General features: G+C 32.0%; 1 protein-coding gene across 1 annotated transcript in view; it reads right to left on the bottom strand.

The window, feature by feature from the left end:
* Positions 1-14800, bottom strand: part of LOC149794712 (antiviral innate immune response receptor RIG-I-like) — an 81621-nt gene that overhangs the window by 16554 nt on the left and 50267 nt on the right. The window contains exons 13-16 of the mRNA XM_089964330.1: positions 14497-14592; positions 13348-13517; positions 4927-5065; positions 676-921 (exon numbers count right to left, since the gene is read on the bottom strand). Coding sequence (XP_089820456.1) covers positions 676-921; positions 4927-5065; positions 13348-13517; positions 14497-14592 — 651 coding nt within the window. The remainder of the gene's footprint in view (positions 1-675; positions 922-4926; positions 5066-13347; positions 13518-14496; positions 14593-14800) is intronic.

Raw genomic sequence — 14800 nt, 5'->3', positions numbered from 1 at the left:
ACCATTTGAGTTAAAGAAAATCTGACAAAAACTTCTTCAGATATTCTTTACAATGAAGCAATGTGACACTAGCACAAATAATAACATTTAAAAATCATGTGAAAATATCCCCACCCCCAAACACCCTAATGAGATGTGATATTACAAAAAATTTTATTATTATTTTCTCCTGAAAATAAACAAATAAGAAAGAAATAGCATTCATGTCTTTTGCAACAAAATAACAAAGTTTTCTACAGTTTTACTAGTTTTCACCATTCGCCAACCAATATAAACATTTCTAGTTGTCATGAGCAGCATCTTTTTTGTTCAACTATTCTTAGTTTGTAAGTGACAGTATGTCGTATTTATACTCAGTGCTGCTGTTTAGAATCATGTACTATGTCTAAGCTGATGGAAATGATATTGCTTTGTAAAGTAACTTGTCAAATCAGGTTCCTTTCTGACATAAGTAAACTTGTTTATGCATAGAATCTCTCTTCAGTCAATGTGAAATGGCAGCCTCAAGGTAAATGGTAGGAAAATATAAAATATTAGTTATTGCACTTGAATGTGTAAGTGAAGTGTATACTTTCCTGTTTTTCATTTTTTTTCTCCAACTCTGACACTGTTTTTTTTTTATATGCTTTACACTTTCTATGTTTCTAGTATGACATGCTTTAAAAATAAATGTACCATCTTTTCCTGATCCAGTGTTATTGGATCCCACAAATTCAATTGGATTCAGATGTTTCAAGGGCAGGGTGTCCTTTAGCCATGCTGTAATAGCCTTTGCTAGGTTTCTTGTCTTGACAAAGATAATCCCTCGAGACTCCTCTGCTGGTTTGTCTTTAAAACCTTCAATGATCATGTCACGCAAGGCCTCTAGTTTTGGATTGGGATAATCCTGAACACGCTGAACAAAATCAGTTCTCATGTTTTCTGAAAAAGAAATTCTAGCATATGAGGTCAAAATTTCAAACCCTGGGAACTGTGGTAGTTTTATGTAGAATGTTCATTAAATTTTAACTGCAACTAGGCCTATATAATCTCATCCTATCTCTCCTTAAAAATATAAATGCTGTAAACAATGCACCATGAAGCAAACTGTCCAGCTGGCTTTTCATCACATTTTAACCATGTGTGCTATTTATATGATGTTCTAAGTTGAACATCGGCCATAATTCCTTAGCATTTGCCAGAATAAGATGACAATGAAACCTTAGATCTTATCAAATTTCAATCAAAGGTTACGAAATAAAAACAAAATTCATATACATGATGCAATGAATTAGAATTGACAAGTGGTTTGAGCAATTGTTTGACATTTACTGAGCAAGCAATACTTTCTTACTGTTGGATGTGATACTACAAACAATGTAGAAAAGAACACAAATAACCAAACCAAACTAGCTATCAGTGGTAGATACTTTGAAACAGTAGCATGAGTAAAGAAAAACTCTAATAAAATATTAGAGAGAGAATACACATTTTTTTCTTTTACAGCAAGGACAAAGAAAGCAAAGGAAACTGTGTTTTAGAAAACCATGATATCCAGGCCAAATTGACAGTAAAAACTATAGATACCTTGAAACTAAATATAAAAACAAACATTTAATGAGATTTGGATTTCTTTTTCAATGCAGTGTACACACTTACTTTTCAGTGAAATATATACATGTGTCTGTAAGGTAATATATTTATGTTGTCACTATCTTATCATACACGGATAATGCTACATTTTTCATTTTCATGGTAAACATCTCATGATTGCATGAACCAAGTAATTATGTGGTATTTCTAATAAATTTGTTCCCACCAATCAGTTGCCCCTCTAATATCTTTATTTAGTGGGTCATGCACATAGGTTTTTAGTTCCAAGGAACATAATTAATGATCTCGACTTTTCATTCTCACAATCCTTTTCATCTTGCCATCTTTGTCAAGGTAGTTTTATAACTTGCTTCAGGACAAATATCTGATATGATGCTGCTTGCTCCTCTTATTCCTATCTAAGTCAATAATAATATGTTATAAACTGTTAACAGTTCAAATTCTACGCCAGTGAGATTTAAATTTAAATCATGTGCTAATTCAAGAGTAATATATAAGTTTGTAGTCTAAATTCCCATGTTAACAAAATTTCACATAGCATGAATGTAACCAAACAAATATTCACACTAAATGTTACAGAACATTAAAGGTTTGCATGGTGCTGTAACCGATTTCCTCCTGAACTCAGCTCTATTCTCTATGATGACAGAAGTCTGAGATAAAAGAAAAATGGTAGTGAATATGACTGGATGAATAATTAACAAATAACAATGAAATAAGAATAAAATGATTATATCTGCATCTAAGCCTTGCATTCCAGATGCTACAATGCTGTCTCTGAATGACTGGTGACTAAAAGAATATGCACAGTAACATGTATTCACTTATAATAATAAAGTGTCCACCTTACAATTGTTTTCCTTGACTTTCAGGGTGCACACAAGTAAATTATGATAAAATTCAATGACTTTTCAAGGACTTTCTACTGATTTTCAAGTAAAACCTTCAGACTGACTTGTGGCTCATGTAACTGCATTTTCCTTTCCCAATAAAGTTTGCTAACATAGGTTCAATAAATAGAAAGTCAAACTAACAGAAAGTTTATTTACAAGTTCTTCCACAGTACTCAATTTCTATTCAGTTCTTTGATCTTAGCATCTTGCAAAGATCTTCATAAATTCCAAGCTCCTCCGCTCCTGTTCTATTAGCACTGGTGTAGTGTCTTTTCTGCTTTTAAAGACATTTACCATTAGCCCCAATGTCTGTAACTTTGCTGCACCAACTACATAAAACTTTATTTCTGTCCTGGGTCTCCTTAACCCAATTATAGCAGCCTATTGATTTAAAATTAAAAACACATTAACCCAGTGGCATTTTCATTTAGAAATCAGTCTGTCTCTTCCATAATATGCTTTTCTTCAAAAGACCATGTGATGCAAGATAAGAAAGAGAGAGCTGCCATATTGCCATTCCCACAACGCTGCTACGCCAGAAAGAGTGAGTAGTCTCCCTTTCCTTATTGACAAACCATATTATTAAAAGTCAGCATATTTTTCCAATGAGGTTGTTTTTAAAACTTTTTGTTTAAAAATTTTTCTTTAAACATTCAAGCACTTTTAAGTATTTTTGTTCCTTTGAAGCACTTTTTCCCACTGACACTAGAAATAAGAACTTTTCAAGAGGATTTTCAAAAACTAAGCACTTTTCATCCAGCAGTTGAAAATTCAAGTACTTCAAATCATTATGAACCCTGATGATTCTCTTGATATTTTCAAGGTTAAAATGAACCACCCAGTAGATGTATTAGCATTATTCTATTGATATTTTCTAAGTTAATATGAACCACACAGTAGATGTACTAGCATTATTATACTGATATTTTCTAAGTTAATATGAACCACCCAGTAGATGTACTAGCATTATTATATTGATATTTTCTAAGCTAATATGTTTCTGACTGTAGCGAGAATATTGGTCTGTGCAAAGAAACCCTTCTCTTAGTCTGTAGTTTGGAGAAGGATGTACATGAGCATTTTTGTCTAGCTTTAACATGACCAAACCTCTGAAACCTGACTGAAATGTTTTTATCTGATTCTTTCAAGATTCATGACATGCAGTCTGAATGCTAGATGACGCTGATTCTGAAATATTTTAGACTGGTTCCATTTTATCAGTGGTCCCTTAACATGCATCCAAAATATTAACAGTCTGCAAGTTACCAATGACATGTTCAATAACCTGAACCAAGACAGAAGTTCCAGTAAAACAATCAACATACAACTGGATTTCCATTTATGTAAAGTTGCAAAGTGCGGAAAAGGTCTCTGGACATGCAAACACATGATCAACTTGGTGATCAAAATTAAAGCAGACAACCCTATACTGAGCAAATCAAGACCAGATTTCATGCATTGTAGATTTCTCTTTGTGGAGTACAGGATTCATTATGCGAGTTCTTGTAAACTGTTAATTTTAAATCGTTTGACAAACAGTTGATTCTGCATGATTAGCTACATGCGCTACCTTGCAGTATCATTGGGCTGTTCTACGGCAGACTGGCATCTGTACACAACAACTCTTTATTCCAGGATGGTTTTCTTGACACATCTGGTCAAATTCTTTTGAGTCATTTTTGACAACAGTACTTTGAAAGTTCACCTACTTTAAGTAACAATGGCCATATTTGATGGTCAATAGGCATCATCTGTATAAACTTAAAAGGCTTTCATTTCAGGATGTTTCCTGCCATGTTTGGTTGAAATTGGTCTGGTGGGTTTTAAGCAGAAGTTAAAAGTAGCACCTGTTGTTGCATCTATGTTACATAACTGAATATATCACCTGCTGATGCATGTATTTTGCTTAACTGAAAATAGCACCTGCTGATGCATGTATGTTACATAACTGAATATATCACCTGCTGATGCATGTATTTTGCATAACTGAATATAGCACCTGCTGATGCATGTATGTTACATAACTGAATATATCACCTGCTGATGCATGTATTTTGCATAACTGAAAATAGCACCTGCTGATGCATGTATGTTGTATAACTGAATATAGTACCTGCTGATGCATGTATGTTACATAACTGAATATATCACCTGCTGATGCATGTATTTTGCATAACTGAAAATAGCACCTGCTGATGCATTTATGTTACATAACTGAATATATCACCTGCTGATGCATGTATTTTGCATAACTGAAAATAGCACCTGCTGATGCATGTATGTTACATAACTGAAAATAGCACCTGCTGATGCATGAATGTTGCATAATGGATAACAAACTGACATACCAAAAGCTCCCTTGGCATCAAGGCCATGTGACTTAGAAATTATCACTGATAAACAAACATGTGCATAGCGATGGTCCAAGTTTTATACTTACTTTCATAAAGGTCCAAAAGATCTTGCTCATTTTTATCCAAAATAGCACTTTGTTTCCATGATGCCATCTCTTGTTTCAGATAGTCTATAGCATCCCTGGTTCGGGCATCATTGTAGATAATTAGGGTGTCGTTGTAGATCTGAAATTTTAAGAAGAAAAGATGTCATTGTTAATAGTACTGTTTGTAACATTATTCATAGTATTGGTTTAAATAAACAAAATGCATATCCTTAATTTAAACATTTAATGAATTTTGGGTCCAAGGTTTGAAATGCGGTCTTACTGTGTACAGTGAAACCCCCTTATAACATGACGCTGTCATGTTATATAACATATCAGAAAAGTCAGATAACTGAAAAAAATATTGCCTGTATATACACTAAGCTACCAACTTAAACTTTTATTAAACAAGAAATACTTAAAACAGTAATCATCATTCTGGACAGAGAACCATGCAGTGGTACATACAAATATGTCCACAATAACATGGTCAACTAAATAGTTTACCAACCAGTCAATACCAACCAGTCAATCTCATTGTATCCTTAATAGTTATTCCATCAAAACTGTGCACAAAGAAGCATAATTTATAGAATTTTTCTGCTAGATTCCATTTTAATCCAAACACTTAATTTCTTGCTAAAATACTCAAGTAAACTTATAAAATACTGTATTTTTGGACATATATGCTGGACATGCCCATAGTGACTAAATTCTGATTGACAATAAAATGCATAAATCAGATGTTGAGTTTTAGAAAAAAACTTTTATTTGGGCTTGAAGAAATAAAATTTGTAAATTGGGTATTGTTCTTGTATTTTAATGTACTTGAGATGCAAAAGTTAAGAGGTATAAACTGCATCACACAAATTAGGAAAAAAAACAATTTGATTTCTTGGGTAAAAATGTATCTCATCAAAAAAAGCCCATCATGTCATTCTCTTCAAGACAAAGGAATAAAATAAAGTGTCTGCTACATGTCTGAAAATAGTTTGGATATGACTGGGATCATAATATTCATGTCTGGAAGTGGTCTCAGGAATAAACCAATGAAATAAATAATTTGTCCTGAATACTTGATAAAATTATATCCATTACCATGATCATGTATCAAATCACAAAGCAAGTTCAATGCCAGTCAGAGATGATCCAGATAAACTGGGTTGTCTTATAACCTTGAATAACAATAAACTGGGTTGTCTTATATCCTTGAATAACAATAAACTGGGTTGTCTTATATCCTTGAATAACAATAAACTGGGTTCTTTTATATCCTTGATTACCAATAAATTGTTTTCTTTTATCTCCTTTATTATTAATAAATTGGGTTGTCTTGTATCCTTGATTGCCAATAAATTGGGATGCTTGATATCCTTAATTAGCAATAAACTGGCTTGTCTTAGATCTTTGATCAGCAATAAACTGGCTTGTCTTAGATCTTTGATTACCAATTCACTGGGTCATCTTAGATCTTTGATTACCAATAAGCTAGGTTTTTTATATCTTTTATTACCAATAGAATGGGTTGTCTTAGATCTTTGATTACCAATAAATTGGGTTGTTTTATATCCTTGATTACCAATAAACTGGGTTGTCTTATATCCTTGATTACCAATAAATTGGGTTGTCTTAGATCCTTGATTACCAATAAATTGGGTTGTTTTATATCCTTGATTACCAATAAATTGGGTTGTCTTAAATCCTTGATTAGCAGTAAAGTGGGTTGCTTTATATCCTTGATTACCAATAAGCTGGGTTGTCTTAGATCCTTTATTTTCAATAAATTGGGTTGTTTTATATCCTTGATTATCAATAAATTGGGTTCTCTTAGATCATTGATTATCAATAAATTGGGTTGTTTTTATATCCTTGATTACTAATAAGCTGGGTTTTCTTAGATCCTTGATTATCAATAAATTGGGTTGTTTTATATCCTTCATTACCAATAGAATGGGTTGTCATAGATCTTTGATTACCAATAAATTGGGTTATTTTATATCCTTTATTATCAATAAATTGCATTGTTTTATATCCATGATTACCAATAAATTGGGTTGCCTTAGATCCTTCATTACCAATAAACTAGGCTGTTTTATATCCTTAATTACCAATAAACTGGGCTGTTTTATATCCTTCATTACCAATAAAATGGGTTGTCCTAGATCTTTGATTACCTGTAAATTCGGTTGTTTTATATCCTTGATTACCAATAAACTAGGCTGTTTTATATCTTTAATTACCAATAAACTAGGCTGTTTTATATCATTCATTACCAAAACAATGGGTTGTCTTAGATCTTTGATTACCTGTAAATTGGGCTGTTTTATATCCTTGATTACCAATAAACTAGGTTGTTTTATATCCTTGATTGCCAGTAAATTGAGTTGTTTTATATCCTTGATTACGAATAAATTGGACTGTTTTATATCCTTTATTACCAATAAATTGGGTTGTTTTATATCTTTGATTACCAATAAACTGGGTTGTTTTATATCCTTGATTACCAATAAACTGGGTTGTTTTATATCCTTTATTACCAATAAATTGGGTTGTTTTATATCTTTGATTACCAATAAACTGGGTTGTTTCATATCTTGATTACCAATAAATTGGGTTGTTTTATATCCTTTATTACCAATAAATTGGGTCGTTTTTATATCCTTGATTACCAATAAACTGGGTTGTTTCATATCTTTATTACCAATAAATTGGGTTGTTTTATATCTTTGATTACCAATAAAATGGGTTGTTTCATATCTTGATTACCAATAAATTGGGTTGTTTTATATCCTTTATTACCAATAAATTGGGTTGTTTTATATCTTTTGATTACTAATCAACTGGGTTGTTTCATATCTTGATTACCAATAAATTGGGTTGTGTTATATCTTTGATTACCAATAAACTGGGCTGTTTTATATCCTTGATTACCAATAAATTGGGTTGTTTTATATCCTTTATTACCAATTAATTCGGTTGTTTTATATCTTTGATTACCAATAAACTGGTTTGTTTCATATCTTGATTACCAATAAATTGGGTTGTTTTATATCTTTGATTACCAATAAATTGGGTTGTTTTATATCCTTTATTACCAATAAATTGGGTTGTTTTATATCCTTGATTACCAATAAACTGGGCTGTTTTATATCCTAGATTACCAATAAATTGGGTTGTCTTAGATCCTTGATTAGCAGTAAATTGGGCTGCTTTATATCCTTGATTACCAATAAGCTGGGTTGTCTTAGATCCTTTATTTTCAATAAATTGGGTTGTTTTTATATCCTTGATTATCAATAAATTGGGTTCTCTTAGATCATTGATTATCAATAAATTGGGTTGTTTTTATATCCTTGATTACTAATAAGCTGGGTTGTCTTAGATCCTTGATTATCAATAAATTGGGTTGTCTTAGATCCTTGATTACCAATAAACTGGGTTGTTTTACATCCTTCATTACCAATAGAATGGGTTGTCATAGATCTTTGATTACCAATAAATTGGGTTGTTTTATATCCTTTATTATCAATAAATTGCATTGTTTTATATCCATGATTACCAATAAATGGGGTTGTCTTAGATCCTTCATTACCAATAAACTAAGCTGTTTTATATCCTTAATTACCAATAAACTGGGCTGTTTTATATCCTTCATTACCAATAAAATGGGTTGTCTTAGATCTTTGATTACCTGTAAATTGGGCTGTTTTATATCCTTGATTACCAATAAACTAGGTTGTTTTATATCCTTGATTGCCAGTAAATTGAGTTGTTTTATATCATTGATTACGAATAAATTGTATTGTTTTATATCCTTTATTACCAATAAATTGGGTTGTCTTAGATCCTCTATTACCAATAAATTGGGTTGTTTTATATCTTTGATTACCAATAAACTGGGTTGTTTCATATCTTGATTACCAATAAATTGGGTTGTCTTAGATCCTTGATTACCAATAAATTGGGTTGTTTTATATCTTTGATTACCAATAAACTGGGTTGTTTCATATCTTGATTACCAATAAATTGGGTTGTTTTATATCTTTGATTACCAATAAACTGGGTTGTTTTATATCCTTGATTACCAATAAACTGGGTTGTTTTATATCCTTTATTACCAATAAATTGGGTTGTTTTATATCTTTGATTACCAATAAACTGGGTTATTTCATATCTTGATTACCAATAAATTGGGTTGTTTTATATCCTTGATTACCAATAAATTGGGTTGTCTTAGATCCTTGATTACTAATAAATTGGGTTGTTTTATATCCTTTATTGCCAATAAATTGGGTTATTTTATATCTTTGATTACCAATAAACTGGGTTGTTTCATATCTTGATTACCAATAAATTGGGTTGTCTTATACCCTTGATTACCAATAAATTGGATTGTCTTAGATCCTTGATTACCAATAAATTGGGTTGTTTTATATCCTTGATTACCAATAAATTGGGTTGTCTTAAATCCTTGATTAGCAGTAAAGTGGGTTGCTTTATATCCTTGATTACCAATAAGCTGGGTTGTCTTAGATCCTTTATTTTCAATAAATTGGGTTGTTTTATATCCTTGATTATCAATAAATTGGGTTCTCTTAGATCATTGATTATCAATAAATTGGGTTGTTTTTATATCCTTGATTACTAATAAGCTGGGTTTTCTTAGATCCTTGATTATCAATAAATTGGGTTGTTTTATATCCTTCATTACCAATAGAATGGGTTGTCATAGATCTTTGATTACCAATAAATTGGGTTGTTTTATATCCTTTATTATCAATAAATTGCATTGTTTTATATCCATGATTACCAATAAATTGGGTTGTCTTAGATCCTTCATTACCAATAAACTAGGCTGTTTTATATTCTTAATTACCAATAAACTGGGCTGTTTTATATCCTTCATTACCAATAAAATGGGTTGTCTTAGATCTTTGATTACCTGTAAATTGGGCTGTTTTATATCCTTAATTACCAATTAACTGGGCTGTTTTATATCCTTAATTACCAATAAACTGGGCTGTTTTATATCCTTCATTACCAATAAAATGGGTTGTCGTAGATCTTTGATTACCAATAAATTGTGCTGTTTTATATCCTTGATTACCAATAAACTAGGTTGTTTTATATCCTTGATTGCCAGTAAATTGAGTTGTTTTATAACCTTGATTACGAATAAATTGGACTGTTTTATATCCTTTATTACCAATAAAATGGGTTGTCTTAGATCCTCTATTACCAATAAATTGGGTTGTTTTATATCTTTGATTACCAATAAACTGGGTTGTTTCATATCTTGATTACCAATAAATTGGGTTGTCTTAGATCCTTGATTACCAATAAATTGGGTTGTTTTATACCTTTGATTACCAATAAACTGGTTTGTTTCATATCTTGATTACCAATAAATTGGGGTGTTTTATATCTTTGATTACCAATAAACTGGTTTGTTTTATATCCTTGATTACCAGTAAATTGGGTTGTTTTATATCCTTTATTAACAATAAATTGGGTTGTTTTATATCTTTGATTACCAATAAACTGGGTTGTTTTATATCCTTGATTACCAATAAATTGGGTTGTTTTATATCTTTGATTACCAATAAACTGAGTTGTTTCATATCTTGATTACCAATAAATTGGTTGTTTTATATCTTTGATTACCAATAAATTGGGTTGTTTTATATCCTTTATTACCAATAAATTGGGTTGTTTTATATCCCTGATTACCAATAAACTGGGCTGTTTTATATCCTAGATTACCAATAAATTGGATTGTCTTAGATCCTTGATTATCAATAAATTGGGTTGTTTTATATCCTTGATTATCAATAAATTGGGTTGCTTTATATCCTTGATTACCAATAAACTGGGTTGTTTTATATCCTTTATTATCAATAAATTGGGTTGTCTTAGATCCTTGATTATCAATAAATTGGGTCGTTTTATATCCTTGATTACCAATAAGCTGGCTTGTCTTAGATCCTTTATTTTCAATAAATTGGGTTGTTTTTATATCCTTGTTTACTAATAAACTGGGTTGTCTTAGATTCTTGATTATCAGTAACTTGGTAATTACTTTAACAATGACTGGTCATAATTGCTATAATTACTTTAACACTGAGTGGCCATATACAGTATAGTTACTTTAACACTGAGTGGCCATATACAGTATTATTACTTTGACACGGAGTGGCCATATACAGTATTATTACTTTGACACGGAGTGGCCATATACAGTATTATTACTTTGACACAGAGTGGCCATATACAGTATTATTACTCTGACACGGAGTGGCCATATACAGTATTATTACTTTGACACGGAGTGGCCATATACAGTATTATTACTTTGACATGGAGTGGCCATATACAGTATAATTACTTTAACACTGAGTGGCCATATACAGTATTATTACTTTGACACGGAGTGGCCATATACAGTATTATTACTTTGACACGGAGTGGCCATATACAGTATTATTACTTTGACACGGAGTGGCCATATACAGTATTATTACTTTGACACGGAGTGGCCATATACAGTATTATTACTTTGACACGGAATGGCCATATACAGTATTATTACTTTGACACGGAATGGCCATATACAGTATTATTACTTTGACACGGAATGGCCATATACAGTATTATTACTTTAACACTGAGTGGCCATATACAGTATTATTACTTTGACACGGAATGGCCATATACAGTATTATTACTTTGACACGGAATGGCCATATACAGTATTATTACTTTAACACTGAGTGGCCATATACAGTATTATTACTTTAACACTGAGTGGCCATATACAGTATTATTACTTTGACACGGAATGGCCATATACAGTATTATTACTTTAACACTGAGTGGCCATATACAGTATTATTACTTTGACACGGAATGGCCATATACAGTATTATTACTTTGACACTGAGTGGCCATATACAGTATTATTACTTTAACACTGAGTGGCCATATACAGTATTATTACTTTAACACTGAGTGGCCATATACAGTATTATTACTTTGACACGGAATGGCCATATACAGTATTATTACTTTAACACTGAGTGGCCATATACAGTATTATTACTTTGACACGGAATGGCCATATACAGTATTATTACTTTGACACGGAGTGGCCATATACAGTATTATTACTTTGACACGGAATGGCCATATACAGTATTATTACTTTGACACGGAATGGCCATATACAGTATTATTACTTTGACACGGAATGGCCATATACAGTATTATTACTTTAACACTGAGTGGCCATATACAGTATTATTACTTTAACACTGAGTGGCCATATACAGTATTATTACTTTGACACGGAATGGCCATACATGGTATTATTACTTTAACACTGACTTGCCATAAATGGCATAATTACTATAATTTCTGTAACAATAAGCAAGTTCATGAACTGTGGAAGATATCACTGGCTGAATGGATATGAGGTATTAACAAAACTGAATAAAGTCCAACAGGTATTAGTCATCGCCACCATGGCCCAGATTATTTTAACTTGTACAAACTGACGACTGGAGCGAGTTCTAATATTCAGAAGGTTTCATAACATAAAGATTGTTTTTGACAACAGAATGTATCACCAAAATGATATATCTCTATTCATATTATCTCAGCTAGGAGAATCTAACAGATAATCCATATTTTCTAACAGATAATCCATATTCCCTTACAAATTCTTCAGTGCTCAATACTGCAACTCCCTCAGTATCTGTATTGATGCTTTAGGTGTGAACAGTGAACTGACTACATCCAAAAGGAGGTTACTAAAGAAATTTGTGACTGAATAAAACTGAGATGATATGAACTTGTGAACTTGCACTTTGGACATGAACAATGATTTATCACACATAAGTATCAACCCAGTCTTACCTTTAATGCCGGAAATGAGTACACAAGATGATACCCCTCATATATAGTCAAACATTTTATAACTCATGTTTTAATCTACTTTGCTGAGAATCCTGTAAACTGTCTACACTGAGTGTTCAGGCATATCACACTTTGAGATCATGTGTGTCAGTTGTTTTTACTGTTAATAACACCTCCAGTTAATCCAAATGATAAATACGGTAATTAAAATGTCATTTTTTAAATTACTTCATTATGTGTAAAACATTTCTTAGTTCATATTTCAGCTTCAATATTTTTACATTCTGTTGGCTTTAAAAATGTACTTGGTGTCCAATTAATTTCTTTAACTGTTACAGGTCTGCATACTGGTTTTATTTATAGGTACATGTAAGTGAGTAAAAACTTTAAAGAAATCAGTAGCAGTCCATACGATTGAGTAATCTGGATAACAAGCATCTGGATAACATTGATTTACTGTATGCAACACACAAGGTTTGGAGTTATGAGATTTTTGTATGGCTCTACCTGAAGGTGATTACTGCAGGGGTTGATAAATCGTCGCACATCTGCATCCCTTACTTTTGCTGTCTCTTTCCAGAGTTTGCTGGCCCACTGTGTGTACTGGTCACTTCCCTTTTGGGCTGGAGCTTTTAGCACTGCCTTGTATTGATCTGGATTGTCCAGTTTTTGCAAAACTAAAAGATAAGCTTTTTTTTACATAACTGACAAGGTTACTGCTTCATGATGCATTAAGTCAATTTCGTATGGCTTTTCCATCTTACTGCAACATTCTGGTCCTTTTTTGGCCATACCATCTGTATATGGCTAAATTAATCAAAATATAAGCAGAAATGGACAGCAGATAAAATCTGGCCTAGGTATATGCCAACTTAAAAAAGGATAAATTATTACTAATTGCACTTATTTTCGAAATTACAGTACAACTTTGAAATGTGTGATCAAGACTGAGAACATATGACATGGCTTATGTAATTCGGATTTGCAGAACTAAGAAAGTACATTTTGAGGAAATTCAGGATGTAAAAATGTAAGTATATTTTTTTGCCATTCTTAACACCAGCTAAAGAAGACAGTATATGACTTGTCACTTGTATGTTATTTGTAAGGACCCTTTCTTGCATCTGTTGTATACTGTAGCTAGCCTAAATCCGAAATATTGTATCAACAAAGTTAACGCGGAATGTGCCAATGCATCTGTTATGTGGCAGTCCACAAAACAACTGTTTTTAGTTCATTCAGAACAAATTTAAACAACCAAAATGCAAAGTGCCTCTTACGCGAGTGTATGTGATTTGTTTACAAATCAAAAGTGCTGGCGTCTGCATCCATTGTTTGTTTACAATATAAAGTAGTTCCTTTATGTATGTGAATGCAGTATGTGTATTTGCACACAAGTTCAGTATCAGGTAATATTGAACGATTCTGACAATGTAAAGTTAACGGAGAAAAAAATGAGCATATAATAATTCCCAAGTATTCAAGTGATATGCTTCTAGCAAATTCTATCGACAAATGCATAACTCTGAATTTATCGAAAGTGATCATGAGGCACTGATGTCAGTTATCACTAATGGGCTTTGAGGTTGAATGACATCACAAGTCAACAGTGAGTATAACACTAACCATGGTATAATGCTGAAATATTCTACTTACGTTCACAATGCATCACATGCTCCTCTATTGTGTTCATTGCACTAAGAATGGTCTCCCCAAACTCATCATTCTGTCTTTTTGGCACGGTTCTGGTCTCTAATTGTTTAAAATAAAAACCTGATGTAATTTGGTTATCAATGATTCATGGCAAATCCTAGGGGTAAAGCAAAGCTCATATAATTTAGATGTCAATGATTCATGGAAAATACTAGGGGTAAAGCAAAGCTGATATAATTTAGATGTCAATGATTCGTGGCAAATACTAGGGGTAAAGCAAGGCTGATATAATTTAGATGTCAATGAT

This window comes from Sinohyriopsis cumingii, chromosome 7 (genome assembly GCF_028554795.1).
Source record: "Sinohyriopsis cumingii isolate HCF-2022 chromosome 7, ASM2855479v2, whole genome shotgun sequence".
NCBI classification, from domain to species: domain Eukaryota; kingdom Metazoa; phylum Mollusca; class Bivalvia; order Unionida; family Unionidae; genus Sinohyriopsis; species Sinohyriopsis cumingii.
Note: the sequence above shows the minus strand (reverse complement) of the source record. Positions and strands in the feature narration are given on the sequence as shown.